This window comes from Neltuma alba, unplaced genomic scaffold, assembly GCF_004799145.2.
Source record: "Neltuma alba isolate B1F8T4 unplaced genomic scaffold, ASM479914v2 tig00012999_pilon, whole genome shotgun sequence".
Classification (NCBI taxonomy): domain Eukaryota; kingdom Viridiplantae; phylum Streptophyta; class Magnoliopsida; order Fabales; family Fabaceae; genus Neltuma; species Neltuma alba.
This window is the reverse complement of record NW_021637350.1, coordinates 34,296-54,594: the sequence shown is the minus strand read 5'-3', so window position 1 is coordinate 54,594 and position 20,299 is coordinate 34,296. Positions and strand designations below refer to the sequence as shown.

Below are 20,299 nucleotides of genomic sequence, written 5' to 3'. Positions count from 1 at the left end.
AAAAAAAAAAACAGATCTCTTAACAGGCTACATGCCAGCCCAAGCCTAATTACAGGCCAGGCTTAGGCCGAACAAAAGGCCTTTCACAGGCTGCAGGCTAGCAGGCCTCATCACAGGCTAGGCCTGTTAACAGTGAGGCCTTGCCTGTTTCCACTCCTAGCGGGTTTAATGCTGGCCTATGGGTTTTTAACCCATTTAAAAAAATACAATTTTTTTATATTTTTCATATGTTTTATCAAAAAAATTAAAAATAAAGCAATGAAATTACTAATAAAAAATAAATATGAATAAAATTAGGTCATAAACACAAAACATCATTATATTTAAACATTCATCAACATCCAAGAACATCTAAAACATCTATCAACAAGACAATATCATCTAAAAGTTTCATCAATAATGTAAATAAGCAATAGACAAACATTATCATTAATTTTTTGAAACTTTATTATGACTATCATTAATTGCTCTTTTTTATGAGTATACTCTTTTTTAGTGACAGAAATATCAAATTTTTCTTCTTCATAGAAATTTCACTTTTAAATTTTGTAATCTAATTATTATTTTACTTTAGTTTAAGATATATTATTATTGAAACTCTTAAATTTTTAATTTAAATTATAGAATCAAAGTTATATAAGTATAACAATTGCTCTCTTATTAAATATATACAATTTAAAAATATAAACACATATAATATAAATCAAGTCATTATTAAAGACTAAATTAACCCCCTTTATTTAAAATTTAATTAAACAAATTATTATCCAAAACAAAATAAATCAAACCATTTTATGAAATTTAATTTCAAAATGATAATAATAATTAATATTTGAAATATTATTAACAATATAAAAAAATTAATAATATTATTATATAAAAATTTTTTAAAAAAGAAAAAAATATAAAAGGGTTTAGGCCCTTGACCCTGCAAGGCTAACCTGTTTAAACCCTTAGTCCTACAAAGTCAATTTTTTTAGGCTTGTTTCTCATTTGAAGGGAAAATTTTCAAGTCTGACCCTCATAATTTTTGAGCATAAATGGGTCGACCTAACAAGCTCAACTTGTTTTTCTTGCTCTACCTGCGAGCTACCATTTATGACAACCAAGTAGTGTAGATCAAAACTTGTCAAAGCGATTGAACAAAGGCTGAAGAAGGAGAAAGGAGAGCTGGAGAAGGAAGGAATGAATGCCATCTATTGACCTGTGAGAGTGAGGTTTAGGGCTTGAAAAAAATATGAGAGTCAAGAGAGACTAGAGAGTGAGAGAGTGATGTCATTTGAGGCAGAGAGGAGTGGTGAAAGACTAACAAGAATAGGGACCAAGGAGAAATATTGAAAAAACAAAAAAAAGTATAATTTTAAATAATTTTAGTTATTTAGTTATAACCAAATTATTTTAAGAGACACCGAATTGAACACTGATAACCAAAATGATTGAAGAAAATAAAAATTGAAAAAACCTTACCCAACAAAACTTTGGTTCAGTGTTCAATTCCGAATCGGTTTTACTCACCCCTTACCTACCAATAAGATTCTTACATCAGCTGTAGGATTTGGACTCATAACTTTATAGGTTATGAGTCAAATCTTTTCCAACTAAATCAACTCTTATTAGCACCACTATGATTCTTTTACAACGGCATCATTCAAAACCCTCCTTCAAGCCGATGAATATGTGCTTTTCATTCCTAGCTTACTTGTCAATTCCTCAAACTTTGGTGTAGCTAGTGTATCTAGCGAATACAACATCCACTTGGTTGTTGTTTGTGGACACCACCCCCAGAGTTTCATTATCTATCTTTTCTTTGATGGAGGAATCAACTTCCATGTCTAGTAATGAGAAAAGCTTAAATCTCCTTTTTTCTACGTAGAACAATACTCGAGTGCCTCAGGAGTTACCAAAGTGCCACCAGAAAAGAAAGCAGATGGAAATATTAGGATTCTTGGAGAGAAGAGAAAGGCAGGATGAGATGGTGTGACTGAGATAAAGGTTCATATGACTTGTATGAGAGATAAGTATTACATATGTTGAAATCCGAATTAGGCTTGGGCTTAGAAAGTGGTTGGATGATAAGCTAGAAAAGTTGGGCCAACATGCACATTTGTTCATATGAATATATATTTAAAGCAAAACCACAAGTGTTGGTCCAAACTCCAAATAAAAAAAACTTGGACACCTTAAACATTATATCTTAGGTTTGTTTTTTGGGACGGTGTATATAGAAAAAATCCTGTTGGGAGGGGTCTCCGCTACTGCGCTTGACAGTATCCTGAGAGATTAGTTTCTCATCATTCAGGTGGGATGATATTCTGAGTAACCAAAAAAAACATATTCAAAGCAAAAGAATAATTGTATCAAGAAAAAAAAAAGGCAAAAGAATAACCCCAATATAAAGACAATACAATATGTATGTTGAAAGAGAGAGAAATATATATCACTCCTCTTCTCGGTTTTCCCAATACTCTTTGAAGAAGTTATAATTTCATGAAAAATGGATAGATCGATAAAATTCTATGTCACAAGATAGCAGGAGAAGAAGTTAATCCTTTGATAAAATGTATAGTTTCCTTTGGTTGTTGTGCTATTGAAAGGGTGTATATTGATTTACGGTAATTCGTAAGGGATTGTGAATATGGGTTGTGATTGTTTTTTCAAAGAAAGCAAATGAATATATCAAGATAGTAATTTGGGTTGATTTTCTATTTTATTTACAATTTAGAAAACAAGAGCGGTTCATTTTGCTCGTTGGTCCACTAGCTGCCTGGTAAATCAGGTATTTGGATGAAAATCAAATTATATTTTTAAAAGTAATTTTAAAATATATAAAATAAGTATTTAAGAAAAATTTTGTCTTAATTCATGTAAAAATACTTTTTGGGTAAATCAAATATTTTTTTATCAATAAATCAAAATTATATTTTTAGATGGGCTGGCCTATTTCGGCCTGCAAAAATGATGACTCACCTTGAGCTAGCATGGGGGATTTTTTTTTTTTGGCCAAAAGGTGGCATGTGGGATGTGAATCAACGCACATCCCATGTGTTTCTATCGAGCTCATGTAGGGCTCATTGTGTAGTGGAATTGATTTTGATGAAAAAGGAAATGAAAATTGGGAAAATGACAATAAAATACCACCTGAATTTCAAAAAGACAAATAAGGGACCTGAATAAGCAAAATGACATATAGGGAACTGGGTACCAATCTGGAATTCAGATTTTTGGCCAAAAGACCAAAATGCCCTGTCTGAAAGTGAGAGAAAGGAGAGAGGAAGAAAGCGACGCAGTGAGAGAAAGGAGAGAGGAAGACCGACGGTGATGAAATGAGGAAAGAAGGAAAGAAGAATGTTGGAAATGCTATTATCTTACTCCTTCGCATCACCATTCTGTAGAGATTGTTGATTTGGTGGGTTTTGGTTGTGGGAAAGAGGATTTGTAGTGAGAGAGGGAGTGAACCTGCGGGGAAGATGAAGTGGAAATCAGAAAACAATGACAAGCAATTACGTTACGTAACTGCTGTCATATGCCTGCTGGTTTTTGGTAAATCCCACTACGTGAATGGTAAATCCCACTATGTGAATGGTAAATTTTACTATACATGTAGTTAATTATGAATTTTACAAAATACATATTGTGATTTACAACCTTTGTAGTGAAAGTGACTACTTTGTTAATGGGTTTTGCAACATGTTTTCAGGAGATAAATAACTTGTTTGTAAAAACTAATAAAATTTCACGCTAAATTTGACAAAACGTATAGTGGGATTTACAACTTCCGTAGTAAAAATGACCACTTATTCAATGGGTTTTGTAACTTGTTTTCAGGAGATGGGCAGCTTGTTTCTAAAAACTAATAAAATTTCATACTAAATTTGACAAAACACATAGTGAGATTTACAACTTTCGTAGTGAAAATGATCACTTTTTCAATGGGTTTTGTAACATGTTTTCAAGGGATTGACAACTTGTTTCTAAAGACCAATAAAATTCTATGCTGAATTTTACAAAACATAGAGTAATATTTACAACTTTTGTAGTGAAAATTACCACTTCTTAAATGAATTTTGCAACTTCTTTTCAGGGGATGAGCAACTTGTTTCTAAAAATCAATAAAATTTCACGCTGAATTTGACAAAACACATAGTGAGATTTACAATTTTCATAATGAAAATGATCACTTCTTCAATGGGTTTTGCAACATGTTTTCAAGGGATTGGCAACTTGTTTATAAAAACCAATAAAATTATATGTTGAATTTTACAAAACATGTAGTGAGATTTACAACTTTCTTAGTGAAAATGATCACTTCTTAAATGGGTTTTGCAACATCTTTTTAGGGGATGAGCAACTTGTTTCTAAAAACCAATAAAATTTCACATTGAATTTTACAAAACACACAGTGAGATTTACAATTTTTATAGTGAAAATGACTACTTCTTAAATGGCTTTTGTAACATGTTTTCAGGGGATAGGTAACTTGTTTCTAAAAACCAATAAAATTTCACGTTGAATTTTATAAAACATATGCTGGGATTTACAACTTTTGTGATAAAAGTGACCGCTTTGTTAATAGATTTTGCAATATATTTTCGGGGGATGAGTAACTTACTTTTCACCACCAATAAAATTTCACGCTGAATTTTACAAAACACATAATGGGATTTACAACTTTTATAGTGAAAGTGACCACTTCTTCAATGGGTTTTGTAAACCTGTTTTCACCGGAAGAGCAACTTGTAAGCATAAATAAATCATTAAGTGAACGTGCACCTGAAGTACATCACAATAAACATTGAACTATTAAGTTTCATAATTAACTACATGTATATTAAAATTTACCATTCACGGAATGGGATTTACCATTCACGGAATGGGATTTACCAAAAACCAGCAAACATATGACAGCAATTACATTACGTAATTGCTTGCGACTATTTTCTGATTTCTGCTTCATCATTCACCAAATAGTGAATATGAACCCTCAAATGCAATAATCCTGTTCCTATTTCACCATGAAACAGCCACAAAAATGAATAATCCAAATCCCGCCATCAATTTCTACTCACTCGTGAATAATTCAAATACTTCAGCGACCTCTTCGACGACGACAATTTCAGGGGTACAAGTTATTTCAGACAGGGCAATGTATTTCAGCGATGGTAACCAAATTCAGCGATGGCAATCTACTCCTACGACGACGGCAACGTGATTTTGAAAAATCCTTTTTGGTGACTGCAAGAACTTGGATTTAGTTTCGTAGAAGGAAATCAGTTTCTCCCTTTCTCTATCGCATGAATACACTGCTCAATGTTCAGAGACAATCAGGGCAATTCGGTCTTTTGGCCGAAAATCTATATTCCAAATTGGTACCTAGTGCCCTATTTGTCATTTTGCTTATTCAGGTCCCTTATTTGTCTTTTTGGAATTCAGGTGGTATTTTATTGTCATTTTCCCATGAAAATTTGACTGAAATAATGAAAATGAAAAAGGAGATAGAAATGCACATGAATCTAGGTATGTGCTTAAAATAGATGATTGGTATGTCTCTCACTCTCTGTTTTTTTTTTAACCAGCAGATGTATGGTACTACCTCCGGTCTTTAATATAAGATCCTATTTGACTTTTAGTTTGGTCCTAATTATAAGACCCCAATCCATTTTGTCTATCATATTTATACATTTTTTCTCAAGATAGTCCTTTTAATAATGATAGTTCTAACCAACACACTTAATTTAGCAAGGATATTTTAGGAATGACAATACTTATTTGTTACAAATAACTAACTTAGCTTATTTCCTTAATCTCCTCAAATTAATTAACTGGGTCTTATAATTAAGATCGGAGATAGTATGTCGATAGAGTCCACGTATATTTTTTGTTTGGTATGCATACTGAATGCATGGAAATGTAATCGAAAGACCATTTTACCCTTAATAATGGAAAAAGAAGGAAAAAAAATGAATTTAGCAAGCAAATCTTGTTCGGCGTCACGCAAGCAAATCTGGGAAGACAAACTCGTTCAGGCAAGCAAATCTTGTTCGGCGTCTCATTTTTGTATATTTCTTTGGTGATGCACAACAAATAATAATGTAAACATTTGAAAAAAATTATTACTCCTTCTGTCCTTTATACTACCTCGCTCCTAATTATAAGAGCCAGTTAAGTAATTTGAGGAGATTAAAGAAGTAAGTTAAATTAGTTATTTGTTATAAATATGTGTTGTCTTTTCTAAAATATCCTTACTAATCAAGTGTATTGACTAGAACTATAATTATTAGAAGGATTATCTTAAAAAAATGAGTAAATATGAGAGATAAAGTGGATTGGAGTCTTATATTTATGACTAAAATAAAAGTCAAACAAGGTCTTATATTAAGGACCGGAAGTAGTATAAGATATATTTAACTAATTTGATTAGATTAAGGAAGTTAGGTAAGTTAGTGAATTATAAGAAATATGACATGCTTTTCCTAAAATACCATAATTATCTTTCTTGATATCTTCCCTCTCTCATTTACTTGATTATGGTTGAAAGAATATCTATAGGAATAATTTAGGAAAAATTGATAAATATGAGAAATAGGTCTTATATTTAGGATCAAAATCAACTCAATAATTAGGTTATATATTAAAGACTGGATGAGTATTATTTTTAAACATTAAAAACCAATTAAAATTTAATGTAAAAAAGTAATTGCCATCTATAAATATATAAACACCTATTTACGTTTAAATTAAATAATAATAATAAACTTACAGATAATTAGTGATTAATAATTGATAAGAATATAATTTTGCAGATTTTATCAACAGTTGTCGGCAAAAAGGAAAAAGGACTTCATCAACAACTTTTTGGTACATCAAAGTTCAATTGATTAAATTAAATTACATTAAATTTTGTAAGGAACCCAACAACGGCTGGATGCATTTTTGGACGAGCAGCCAGTCTAGTTGCCGCACTCTTATCTGCTTTGAAAGTTTTGAAACTCTTGATCAATTCCATTCATTTCTCCGTCAATTTTCCTTGCTTTTCCTTTGGAAATGTCCATGATGCCTTTGTTGACTCTCAAGATTCAGCAGCAAGATTCGGACTTACATCGAAACGCGTGACAAATTCCTTTGGCAATTCCCAGATTTGAGGACCCTCGGTGGAGCCGCGTGTTATCTTCATCATGGGTTTAGCAGAAGCCGTTGCTTTTGCTCGAAATTTCGCAGTTATGGTTAGAGTTCGTGGTCCAGTAAGTCTCCTTCACTTCACCTACGTTAAAAAATCCAGTACTCTATATCACGTGTATATGTGGGTGACCAAGCTCCCAATTTCTCGTTTCTACTGATTCCCAGGATCCAAAAGGGTTGAAGATGAGAAAACACGCTTTTCATCAATATCGGTTATCTTCAAGAGGCACTCATACTTAATTTATCCGTTTCCTATTTTGCTTCATTCGTTTGTTGATTTTTTCCCCCTTCTGAATATTTATAGTTGTGGGGAAACAACGCTCTCAGCTTCCGGAATGCTTATACCTGATAACCTTTATGACACTGGAGTAGCTAGGCATCTTTATGGTGATCTTTGTGAGGGTATGGGATTGGTTGTGACAGTGGCGTCAGTTGTTGAACCTTTTCTATCACCACAGCAGAGAGAAAAAGTTTCTCAGGTTAGTGCTAATGTGATTGTATCACAATTGATTGGCCTTTTCTGCTCTTTGTATTTATTGCATTTTTACTTTTTGTTATATTTAGTTTCAGGGTCGGCCTGAGTTGATTTCTGGTGTTCGGATTGATATTATGACGGAGAAAACCAGTGAGAAATCAGATAAAGGAATCCCTTGGTCTGAGGCGCAGCTTTTGTCACTAGTAGACATTTTGCCTTCTCATCTCTCGTTTGATTTGGCATTTTGAACTTCTTTTCTTCTTTAACTGCAGCCTTATTGAGATTAACGATATGGTGCACATTCTGCTATGTAAATCTAACTGACTAGTCCGGCTTTTAAACTTTCATCAGTCATCACTTTGAATGTGGCTGTTAAATTAAGGCCGCTTATAGATATCAGAGTTCAATGGTTGGCTATTAATCTAATGTTGTTAATTTCTTGGTTGCTTTCTGGGTTTTTACATAGGTATTCCTTTTTATGGAAAAATTACGCACCTCTGACTTTAAGTAAGTCATGTTTCCTGGCATGACTTAAACATGAGGACTCATGTTATGATTAAATATCTTAATTAAATCTATGACTTTTGATTTACAGTCTGTGACATTATTTTATTCATATTGCTTGAGTTTGTCAATTTCACGTTTTCCTTTTCATAATTTGTTACTTTCCACTTCAATGAGATTTATGCCACGTGCAGGTGGATATCCCTCTGTCCGCTCATTGTCTTCAGTCACTTGTTGAAGCATCTTTCAGCTCGCCCGAGCTTGGGTGGGAGGTTGGCTGGTCCTTGGCATCTTACACTAGTGATTCTCAGCGTTCTAAAGATTTCTTGGAAACTCAGGTTAGCCAAGTTGTTTGTTTTCTTGTCTTTTGTTTTCTGCAGCTTAACTTTTCCTGACGATTTAGAATGTTGTTGATATATACTACTCCGGTCCTTAATATAAGATCCATTTAACTAATTTGATTAGATTAAGGAAGTTAGGTAAGTTAGTTAATTATAAGAAATTTGACACGTTTTTCCTAAAACGCCATAATCATTTCTTAATACCCCTTCTCCCTCTTCTACTTGATTATAGTTGAGGGAGTATCCATAGGGATAATTTAGAGAAAAAGTGATAAATATGAGAAATGGTCTTATATTTAGAACCAAAATCAACTCAACAATTGGGTCCTATATTAAGGACCGGAGGAGTATATATATATATTTTTTTCCATATCCTTCTTCTGTCATAAACTAGTTCATATACAAATTTGATTAAAGACATGAATTCCTATTTAACAATAACTCTATTGTGATTTTCATATCTAAAAGAAATACACTGTGCTGCATTTATAAATTTGATTCCCTGTGAACTGCCTCTATAGAATTACTTTTTTCTGAAATATGGCGATATTAATTGTAGTTGCCAGTGGCATGCATGCTTGTCTAAATTAAACAGGAAATCTCTTATATTTGATTGTAGCAAGTTTATATCTGCTGATTATAGGACTAAACAGGTCAATTGAAGCACCTGCAAGTTTGACTCTTTGCTTTGCAAGCCTCAGGGCACCATAATCTGAATCATTATTCTATGACCTGAGATCAAAGAATGATAATCCTTTAAGACTTCGGGTATGACTTTGCTGAATTCATTGGACTATTTTGTTTAGTGACCTACAACAGGGACCGCTTAATTAGCATGTGAAAGTTTTTCAAAAGAGTTGTGATATCTTCTGATGCAATTGGTGAACGTTATTTTGCTTATTGTTTTATAGCATGCTCAAACTTTTAGTTTGTAGCCTTATAAAATAGTAGGCTGCAAATCTCACCCTACTGGAGAAGCTTTACTTGTTTTATTATTATCATTATCATCATCATCATTTTTTTTTTTTTTGGGTAATTTATTGATGAGGAGAGGAGCAACACAATATTTGGACAAGAATCCCTATGAAAACAAAAAACAAAAGAAGGGAAAAAGGAAGAAGAATCTTTCCAATCGTGTCATAAATTCAGTAGGAATATCCCTCTAAAAGTCTTTAGTTGAAAACCAGAAATAGGTCATGAAGGGAATTTCAGAATCTATGAAAAGTCTTTCAGGTTACAGAAATGTCGCTTCTAGTGCACCCAACATAGAAGTTATAGGTGGTTATGTAGCATTGGTGAGAAAATGTTTAGAGTCAATATTATACATACATTAGTCGAATCTTTAAGTCAAATGTACTTGTTGCTGTATAAAAAGAAAGAAAAAAAAATGTAAGATGTATTTTGTTTTGTCTATATCTAGTTCTCCGTAACACTATCTGGTGTGCATTGAATTCGAGGTTAACAAGTATTAAATAAGGGCATAGCTGAAAAACTAGAAGCAATTTTAAGACATAAATTAGTTTCATTGGTATGTGAGAATTGGGTAATTTTGTCCTATAATTAGAAATGGAGTGAGTACCTTTTATTTTAATTGTACCACTAAAAAGATAACTAAATCATTAATTTAAAAACTGCTCTAAACTATAATGCCTCTTAATTGGGTAACTATTTTAAAATACAAAATTTCCTAAACTCCTCATATCTCTTATTAAGGATGATACCATATCAGTATCATCTACCGTATCCCAGAGCATGAAACCACATGGTGCGAGATAAGAACGAGAACTATTATTTTATGCTATTTTGGTCCTTCATGTTGTTCCCTTTTGTTGATTTTGGGCCTTGGGATAGGTCCAGGCAATGCTACTAGTGTACCATTCTCTCTGATGATGATGATGTTGCGTCACTAAGTTTTCCCCCCTTTTTGTTTAACTTTTTAACACTATGGTCGATGAGTAGTTGTCTTCAGGAGAGACTTAGATTGAGTGTGTGGTTGAAGCAGAAATTCTTGCTTGTTTTTTTTTTTTGTTGCATGAGTGGAGGTAAGTTGCAAGTGCCTGTAAATTGTTTTGATAACTGTATGTGCTGCAGTCTGAGGAAGGACGTGATTTTGGATGTAATTATAAGTGTGTTCTGACGGAAAATTCTGACTGTTATAGCCCTAAATTTTTGTATGTATAACCGTGGTGCTGAATAGAAACAAAACTCACTAGGACCTTATACCTTTCTCTTACTCTCTCTCTGGTGTTTTCATGGGCCCCAATCTGCTGCCAAGATCAATTAGGGCAAAGAAGAAGCTGATGCAGAAAAGAGGGGGCAAATGATAGAAAAACAGAAAGGAGTTACTAATAGCAAATATAGCCAGAAGACAAAAGGGAAAGAGGAGGGGGTGGGTGAAAGAGTAAATCCACAGTGACAGAGGAGGGAGTGGTTAGGAAGCTGTTGGAGCAGGTTTTAAAAGTCCAAAGCTGACATAAAAGGGGGGAGAAGAATTTTAATCTAATTTTGGGTTGAGAGAGCCCACCTCTTGAAAGTTGGCATGTGTGCTCTTTTTTCCTCTTAACCATTTTTCCTTTCTATTCTGCCTTGCTTAAAATTGTGTGTTTGTGTAATGAGGTGCTCAGTGAATCCCCCCCCCCTTTTTGGTGTGTTAAAGGGAGAGATTCACTTAGATTATTCAGTTGTGATCTCTTATCCAAGAGCTCTTTTGCGTTCAAATACTATTCCTAGGACTCTTTAGGCTTCTTGTTTTGTTTTTTCGGTCTGTATGATGTGTTGATGAGAGAGTCCTGTCATGTGCTCAATTTCCTCCCTTGATTGGCTTATTTTTGAATAGGCCTTTAGTAGGATTGATGGAACTAAGGCAACAAATTTGTTGACCTGACAGTTGTATTTTCTAATGTGTTAGTGCAGGTCTAGTTCAGAAGAATAACTCACGTATTTTGCATTGCAAGGCAGCCACTTTTTTTTTTTTTGGTGGGCTCGTTGGAATTACTGTTTTGGCTTTTTGGGGAACACTTGGGATGTGTTGTTTTTGTTTGGAGAATCATCACATGATATATCCATGTAGGAACAGGATGCTGTTATTTTACTGCATTGTGCATTTTATGCATTTCTCGATTGTACTTGGTTGGAGTACTTTGCCTTTAAATGTCTTACTTGGCCGGGTAGAGTTTGTTCTTGTTCTTGGAATACTATGGTGTATATGGTTGGTTATGCTTTGCAGCTTTGCTCATCATTTTTTCAGTGAGATTTCTCTGTCTAATAATGACATTCTGGGAAATTCATTCTGATTTTTCCCCTTTAGAAAGTTCCTTATCCTTCGCCAAAATTTAATTTCCTTTCCCTTAAAAATTAGATATTTTAAACTGGGTCAGAATAATGGTCTGTCCGAGACACATAATAGAATGACTCATTTAATTTCTTATGCACTTGATAAGAAAACTAAAAGCAAATATTCTAAACAAACAAACAAGCCTTATATATCGGCTAATGATACGTGCTCTGAATCCTTAGATATGTTGTTGATTAGGAGGTCTCGTTTATAGGAAATATTCTAATATAGGAAAATTGGTGTCTATGGGTAGTTTTCTTTTCTCATTTATGGGTTTTTTCACTTGAAATGCTGGTTCATTAGGATGCTTAAAAGGTTTGCATGATATTAAAAATTATCTTTGGTAATACCTCTTCCTCGTTCTATAAAAGCAAATGCAAACTCATGGGATTGGGATGGTATTTTTCTGTGACATGCCAGGGAAGTTTGGAAGTTGGAGGATCTGGCAGGTTAAGCCTAATGTGCAGATCACTGACTAGAATGGCTATTCTTGGTGTCTCTTCATCTTTGAAGGTGACTCTTTTTCTTGTATATCTTTACTCTTGGTAGGATATCTTACGCCAGTACTTTTTATATAATATGTAAGGCCCATATTTACTAGTGTATGAATTGTTTTGCTGGTGATATATTTGTCTGTATATAGATTCAGGAGAATAACTGGTTCATGGCTGTGACACAGGACATGCTGGCTAGTACAGTATCTTCAATGAATAGAAGAGGCGACTATCTTCTGGCAGTTGGGTCTCCTTTTGGTGTCCTGTCACCTACTCACTTTTTTAACAGGTATTATCAGTTCTTTTGGTTTTTATATATATATATATATATATATATAAAACTACATTTGGCGAGGTTAATATGAATCTAATCCTCAATACACACTAAAATGCTCTGCTACTATCAGATTAACATTAATTAGCACTAAAATATGGAAAGGCCATATCTCATTCAATGAATGGATGAGGAATTGATTACTCAGGATATAAAACGGAAAATGAAGATACAAGGCAAATGAAATTCTCCCACACCCTAGACTGGAACAGTTGTGGGAGAAAAATTCCTTGTTGACTCATGATGCATATATGACTTATACGAGAAACCAACCACCCATCCATTTCTCTTATTTCGAACTACCCATCCGGAGGTGCTCCTTCCATTACGTGTAGTTGACACGTTGATTTCAACCTGAAACTTTCATCGCTGAAATTTTCACTTCTGACCTTGGTTCCCCCTAGTTTGAACTCCATAGCCAATTTGCTGCAGAGACCTATCATAGTGAGCTCTCATAATGATAGCTTCCGTGCTATTTCGTCCCTCCTTGTTCATCACAATCACAAAGCTTCTTACCCCTATCTATACTTTGTATGTTGACTGTCTCTTATCATATGCATTACGTCCTCTTCATCCTTTGCATGTTTATAGTCTTAAATAAATACTTGATCTTATTTTTAGCATTCTTCAATTATTATTTCATCTTACTTTTCACACAATTGCTATATAAAAGAATAATACGCATAGAACATGAAAAGGGACTGAAATTTAATAACTTCACTTACAATACCCTAAGCACAAAGACTGATATCACAAAGGTTATTGAGATATCTCTGCTACAGAACACTTAACTCAAACGGCACAATAAGACTGAAAGTAAAGACACGAGTTATAGTCAACAAGTCTTTCATCCCATGCCAATAACTCTTTATTTGCTCCCTCTTGCTTTGTCATTACTCCCTTCTTTTGCACCTCATTTGTATTCTTTTTCGTGTATGCTTTTGGGTACTTTATTGGACCATCAGTCTCACCTTCTCTTCCCTCAATCACTCCCTTATATCTCCCATTGCACATTCGGTGGCAGCTGTGGGTTGGAACCCAACAGTGGGTTGGGTTGTGTTCTTGTTGCATTTTTCTGCGGTGCTGTGAGGAACTTTCAAGTAATATGTTGATTGATTGCTGATTTGAGACTTAAGTGCTCCTTTCCATCCGAAATTTAGTGTTGATTGTGGAAAATTTTAGTCCTGTATCCGGCTGTTTGTTAATTCAAGATGTATTGTTTGGTCCCATCTTTCCTCTTCATGCGTTTTTACCTTCATTAATTATTGAATGGTAGGTAATAATCTTGTAGTCACAGCATACTTTCGGCTTCCTGAATCTAAAAGTGTTTTGTCCTTTGTAGTTTTGTCATTGATATAATTTCATGATTGATTAGTATTTCAGTGGGATGCATTGCAAACAGCTATCCTCCTAATTCATCTGATGGATCATTGTTGATGGCTGACATACGAAGTCTTCCTGGTTTGAGACATTTCCATATTTCATAATCCAGTAGTCTTTCTATTCAATTGACCAGTGTTTCTAATCTGGTTCTGCATCTTTCAGGAATGGAAGGTAGCCCAATCTTTAGTGAAAATGCATCTTTCACTGGCATCCTGATTAGACCATTGAGGCAGAAGACTAGTTCTGTGGAAATCCAGGTAGCCTAAATAAATTTATTTCCTGGCCTATATGTTTTATATTGTGTGAAATTTCTGTCATCATGCAAATGTTATCTTTTTTGATAGCTGGTGATTCCATGGGAAGTCATTGTGACTGCCTCTAGTGGCTTACTGCGTAATTGGCCTCAAAATACAGCAAAAGAGTTATATCATGAGGGCAAGTCACAGGATGGAGGAAAGGGGTCTTCTACCAAAACTGACGACTTTGGATACTGGGGTTCTAATCATGCAAATTCAAAGTTTAGTAGCTCCTCACCATTACCAATTGAGAAGGCAATGGCTTCTATCTGCCTTGTTACTATAGATGATGGAGTCTGGGCATCTGGTGTTCTTCTGAACAGTCAAGGTCTGATACTTACTAATGCTCACTTGTTGGAACCATGGAGATTTGGGAAGACACAGATTAGTGGATATGGAGACAACCCTAAAGAATTTCCTTTCTTAGCAGAGAGGGATGCATCTGTTAGGAAAGGAGTTAAGGATAAGCAGCAAAGTCAAACCAGAAGGTCTAAGATGACAATTCTTAATCCTTTTCCAGCTAATGAGCCAGCGGGATATATATTGAGTTCAAATCACAATAGACATCAAGTCATACGTGTACGCCTTGACCATGTAAAACCTTGTATTTGGTGCAATGCTAAGGTTGTGTATGTCTGCAAAGGACCATGGGATGTTGCCCTCTTGCAGCTTGAATCCATACCAGATCAGCTTGCACCTATTGTGATGAATTTTTCATGGCCATCCATGGGATCAAAGGCGTATGTCATTGGCCATGGACTATTTGGCCCAAGATGTGGTATGCTCCCTGTAATCTTATTTATCTGTTTCCTTTTCGGTTATATAATCTGTTGTGGAATTAAACTTCAAGTTACTAATAATTACTTGTATAATTGTAATAAACAATAGGCAGTTAGAGTTAGTTACCAGATTGAAGGATATAGCCGTTAGAATTAGTCCCTTATTGCCTATATATATACCTGACCCCTTTAACCCATATGTAATTTATGAATTGAGAATATATTGCCCGATTGGCTTTCCTTCTCTGCCTCTCTCGTTTCCCTCTCTGCTCTATCTTCTATCTCACTTCGTTCTCTTGATTTCCCTCTATTCTCTCTGTTTCTCCTTCCTTATCCTTCTCTCTCTCTCATTCCCTATCAAAATTCCGTAACAGTAGCAAAATAAGATTGTACAAAATGCTTATAGAATCTTGTTAGTCTTTTGTTGGAATCTCCTGATTATGGGCTTATTCATTTTCTGATTAGCTTGGTTTATCACATGATATATTGGTATCATAGTCAACTTTCTTGATTTATATTCATGCCTTGTGCTATCTTTATCATTTATGAGACCAGTTGAGTGTTAAACACGTCAGGCATTATCTAAGGGAGTTATGCCTCGTTTGTTATGCAGGAGATTAAATCTTAACCAGAAGATAGTATAGAGATTAATGCTATAACATTTAGTAACCATACGGAGGTATTTAAAAAAGCTACAAGAACTAAATTAAAAATTAAGTTAAATTATAGGGAGTAAATGATTAATTGTCCTTCATCCTGCAGCCATTGGATTGCTTAGAAAGGTAAAATGGCGTAGTGGAAATTATAATGACAAGATTTGTTTTTAATGGGAATAAGGCTCAGCGACTCTTTCATCACCCAGCTTCGGTTACATATTAACCATTGCCAGCTTGACTCCAATTTTGTCAAACCTTGACATGAGTTATAGGATTCGTTGCAATTCCTAGGACAGTTATCACAAATAAACTTTCCTAGGCTCTTGATAATAAACTCTGTTCCATACAAGTCTTTTTAACATCTCCTCTCATATTCCTTGAGTTCAGACCTTTTATTCAGGTTCTTCACTGTTTTTTTTGCCATCCCAAGCTGCATCTTACTTAGTGTAACAAGCTTCCCCTATATGTGAAAAGTAGCTTGATGCGGACAAACCTACTAGAAATAGAATCTGCCCAATCAGCATTGCAATCGGTCTCAATGCCCACCATCTATACCCTTCTTGAAGCAAGGTCTTTTTCTAGGAAATCTGCAGACTTCCAGGTATGACTAAACCAGCTGATGCTCCCTTTCAAGTAGGGCTGTTGTCTCGGTCCTGTCCCATTGAACAGGGATGGGACAAAAAATCTGTTTCGTGTCCTATCCCGGTCCTGACCGGGACGTCCTTTTTTAAAAAAAAAAAAGAAAAAAAAGAAAAACACTTTTTGTTTTGTAGTTGGACTCATTACAATGAATTTTGGTTTTTTTTTCCATCTACTTTTAATTCCTTGGGCTTAGCCCTTTTGAAAGCATCTTTTTGTTTTCTTTTTTATTTCTTTGGGCTTAGCCCTCTTAAAGAAAAGTCGAAATAAATAATAATCAGTAACAAAATAACTCCAAAATTCATTTTCACCATTCTAAAAATTATAATCAACTATAAAAGCTCTAAATAAATAAAAACCATTCAACTACTTGTGTGCTAAAAGCTACAAATACAAACTTTTGGTATTACACATGCCTTGAACATTTTGTATTTTTAACATTTAATAATTATAATATGATTAAAAAAATAAAAAAAATATTACTAACAGTACGGGACTACCCATCTCGTGTCCGGTCATGTCCTGGTTTGTCGGGCCAGCCAGGACAGGCTTATTTTAAACACCCCTACTTTCAAGTTGCTCATAGGGTCCTGGGATGCTTGAGAACCTTTTGTTGGGTTGTGAATGGGCTGGATAAATGAGTTTGTGTTTCTTCTCAGTATCAATAGAAGCATCTCCTTGGAGAATTTGTTCTTATCTACAGGCTTCCATAGGAGTATCTATTGCTTTACTCCTTAGCATTCTAGTTTCACTAGGGAGGTCAAGAGTGTATTTCCATTGAAGGACTGTGATTGCTTTAGCTGGCCTGGCCAATTCCTTCTCAAAGAAATGGAATCAAGTCATTGATTCAAGTTCCTTGGCTAAGCGCTTGTTAGCTTCATGATCACTTATTCATGGGTTCCTGGTGATCATATTGTCATGACCTTACTTACGTACACAATTAAGAGCTATCTCCCCATCAGTGACTTGGGTAAAGATTGTATGATCTGCTTGCCTAATGGCTCCTATATTTACATCTAGATCGATTGCATTATGCTATCAGTCTGCTTAATGAAATTCCAAGACCTGATCATCACCTTTGAAAGAAGCACTGAATGCGTATTAAATATCTTTTACAGAAATTTTCCTACGATGATTGAGAATAAATAGACTCGTGTTGCGGTTTTCTATTATTTTTGAACCCATTAGTAGGATTGAACATATAGTTAAAGCTCGAGTTTGACAACAGCCCACCTGGGATTGCACAGTGTGATAAAATCTTGTATAAATTACCATGAGCCCCAAGAGAAAATGTGAAGTTGAAGGTAGCAGATGACCATTTGTCCCTTTATGTCCTTATTGTTTTCATTAGGGTTCTTCCCATCTGTCTGTTCTGGTGTCGTGGCTAAAGTCATTGAAGCAGAGACTCCTCAATCCTATCTCTCGGTTCAGCAAGGGCACACCCATGGGCAACTCCCTGCGATGCTGGAAACAACAGCTGCTGTTCATCCTGGCGCTAGTGGGGGTGCTGTCGTCAATTCAGATGGTCACATGATTGGTCTGGTTACAAGGTATTGCTGCTTGCTTTCTGTATAAGTTATAATTTATAATTTATTCTAATTTTGTTTAGAACTGAATTGTTTTCAACGTGTTCTGAACTGGAAGAAGACTTTAGTTAGGGCATAAGGTACCCTTGTTCAGATTTTAATGGCACCCCTACCTTGGGATCAAGGTTTGAAATCAGACTGTTAGTAGGTTCTCTAGATTTTCTGATTTTGATGGATTCGGTAGGATAGCCCTCACCTTGCATCATTTGCTAATAGGCACCTGATAATCTTCGAACTTACTATTTTCTTTGACCATCCATTTACTTACGCTTTGAAGACAACAAAGATCCTTTTGGATGAATTTCTTTAGCTTTGATACTTACCGTCTCTTTGGATCGAGTGTTTTTTTTTTTTTTTTTAATCTCAGAATATGCCTTTTTAATTACTTCAAAGAAGATTACCCTGCTCTGCTTTACCCTTTTTCCCTGGCTGGCCACCCTGTTGGTTTTCTGCATTCCATGTGAGCTTTTTATGAATTCGTTATTTTAACAGCGGTTGCTGCTAAATGTCCGAAGATTTAAATTTCATGCTAATTATAAGATTTTCTCGAGTCTTGACACAGCAATGCAAGGCACAGTGGAGGAACTGTGATACCTCATCTTAATTTTAGCATCCCATGCGCGGCTTTAGCACCCATCTATGTTTTCTCGAAAGGTAAGAAAAAAGAAAGATAAAAGAATGTTGGAGCCTTTATCGGTAGGCAACACAAAATGATCTGACAACACTGCTTTTCATTGCAGACATGAAGAATCTTTCAGTTTTGCGAGTTCTTGATGAACCGGATGAGTACATTTCATCAGTATGGGCTTTGATGCGGCCATCGTCTCCGAAGCTCCCTCCAATGTCTGAACTGCCTCAGTCCCTCGTAGACGATAACAGCAAAGAAATCAAGGGTTCTCGGTTCGCAAAATTTATTGCTGAAAGAAAGGGGATCTTTGATCAACCTTCTCAACAAGTGAAGCGTGGAGTGGATCAAGTAACCCCTAGTAAACTCTGACCTCAGCAGGTCTTATGTGCTAAATGAGAGATTGCAACATGCCTGGATGAACTTACTCTGCATTCTGGGTCATCGCTGGCTGCAAGATACCTGGATGAAGTAAAATGAATAGTCACTCACAAGGAAAATGATCATAGAATCGGACCGGATTGGATGGTCAAACTATACGATAGGATACTGGGTTCCTATAAAGCAGTGTAAAAAAAACCGGACCGGACCGGCCGGTTCAACCAGTGAACCGGTGAACCGGTCAGTGGTCCGGTCCGGTTCATAAGCTAAACCGGGGACCGGTTCAAACCGGATTGAACCGGTCAAACCGGTGTGAACCGGTGAAAACCGGTAAAAACCGGTATGAACCAGTAATGAATCGGTTTAAATAAATACATTGATATTTATCCTATTTTTTCTCATTTAACTCCTAATATCTCAATTATTATAGATTTAAATGAATTTTGATGATGAGTTTGGCATCAATAACTATTAATTTTAGTTATTGAGAAAATTATAAAGATCAAAATTCTCAATATTGTTGTACTTTATTATTATTACAATCAAATTCTTATTGTATTTCTTTATATTTTGTTATTAGTAATTATTAGTATTGTTATATTTTGTCATTTTTAATTAAATTATATTATTTTAATATGACCGGTTTGATCCCGAGTTGACCCCGGTCTGACCCATTAACCCTTGAACCACTACCTCAACCGGTTTAGTGTCCGGTCCGGTTTTTTGTTCCTTGCTATAAAGATAAAGCCAAAGTTGACTATTGATGACATGATCATTAGCTAATTGGTATCAATGAAGATCATTTTTGCAAATATATAAATAGTTATTCTTTTGTTACAAAAATATAGATAAATAGTTATTAATTACATTAAATTGTATGATGTGAATTCTGCTGTTAGCAATTCTTTTGTGGGAAAATTAGTAAAAAATCTCTGTTTAAAATTTTAATTGGCAGGAAGGATCTAATTTGTGTAAGTGTAAGTATGATTTGTGAGTGCAACATATCATTTGCTATGTGCAATTGTACTCGGCGGATGATATGTTGTACTCAAGGATGATACGTGTATTTGCACAATTTCAGGTCTTTTTAGTCAATTAAAATTTCAAATAGGGATTTTTTTTTACCAATTTTTCCTTCTTTTTTTCCCATTTACACTTTTAACTACAACCTATTTTATTTGGGTATGTATATAGGGCACAAGTTCAAGCAAAACAAATACTTCTCTCATCTTATTTGTAAGTTATTTTATTTCACTAGAACTAAAAAAACATTAAATCTTGTTAATTTTGTTTTAA

General features: G+C 34.8%; 1 protein-coding gene across 2 annotated transcripts; it reads left to right on the top strand.

Moving 5' to 3' along the window:
* The first annotated feature begins 6,995 nt into the window (after window positions 1–6,995).
* On the top strand, window positions 6,996–19,187 carry LOC114733461 (glyoxysomal processing protease, glyoxysomal). Of its 2 annotated transcripts, none has more exons than XM_028920928.1 (13): window positions 6,996–7,238; window positions 7,342–7,388; window positions 7,481–7,655; window positions 7,747–7,854; window positions 8,350–8,493; window positions 12,251–12,343; window positions 12,510–12,613; window positions 14,034–14,119; window positions 14,204–14,298; window positions 14,386–15,115; window positions 17,763–17,961; window positions 18,560–18,651; window positions 18,738–19,187. In XM_028920928.1, exons 1-13 carry the CDS (start codon window positions 7,173–7,175, stop codon window positions 18,992–18,994), a joined length of 2,196 nt encoding a protein of 731 aa, XP_028776761.1. In that variant the 5' UTR covers window positions 6,996–7,172; the 3' UTR covers window positions 18,995–19,187. The 2 variants fall into 2 exon arrangements, with proteins under 2 accessions (XP_028776761.1, XP_028776760.1); XM_028920927.1 differs by having other exon boundaries at window positions 6,997–7,238; window positions 7,741–7,854.
* Window positions 19,188–20,299: the final 1,112 nt, after the last annotated feature.

What these genes read in the sequence shown, in the direction of transcription:
- LOC114733461 (XM_028920927.1), top strand. Translation starts at nt 7,173, where the DNA reads ATGGGTTTAGCAGAAGCCGTTGCTTTTGCTCGAAATTTCGCAGTTATG. An exon ending in AGAGAGAAAAAGTTTCTCAG is followed by an intron (nt 7,656 to 7,740) that starts GTTAGTGCTAAT and finishes TGTTATATTTAG; the next exon opens with TTTCAGGGTCGGCCTGAGTT. An exon ending in CCTACTCACTTTTTTAACAG is followed by an intron (nt 12,614 to 14,033) that starts GTATTATCAGTT and finishes ATGATTGATTAG; the next exon opens with TATTTCAGTGGGATGCATTG.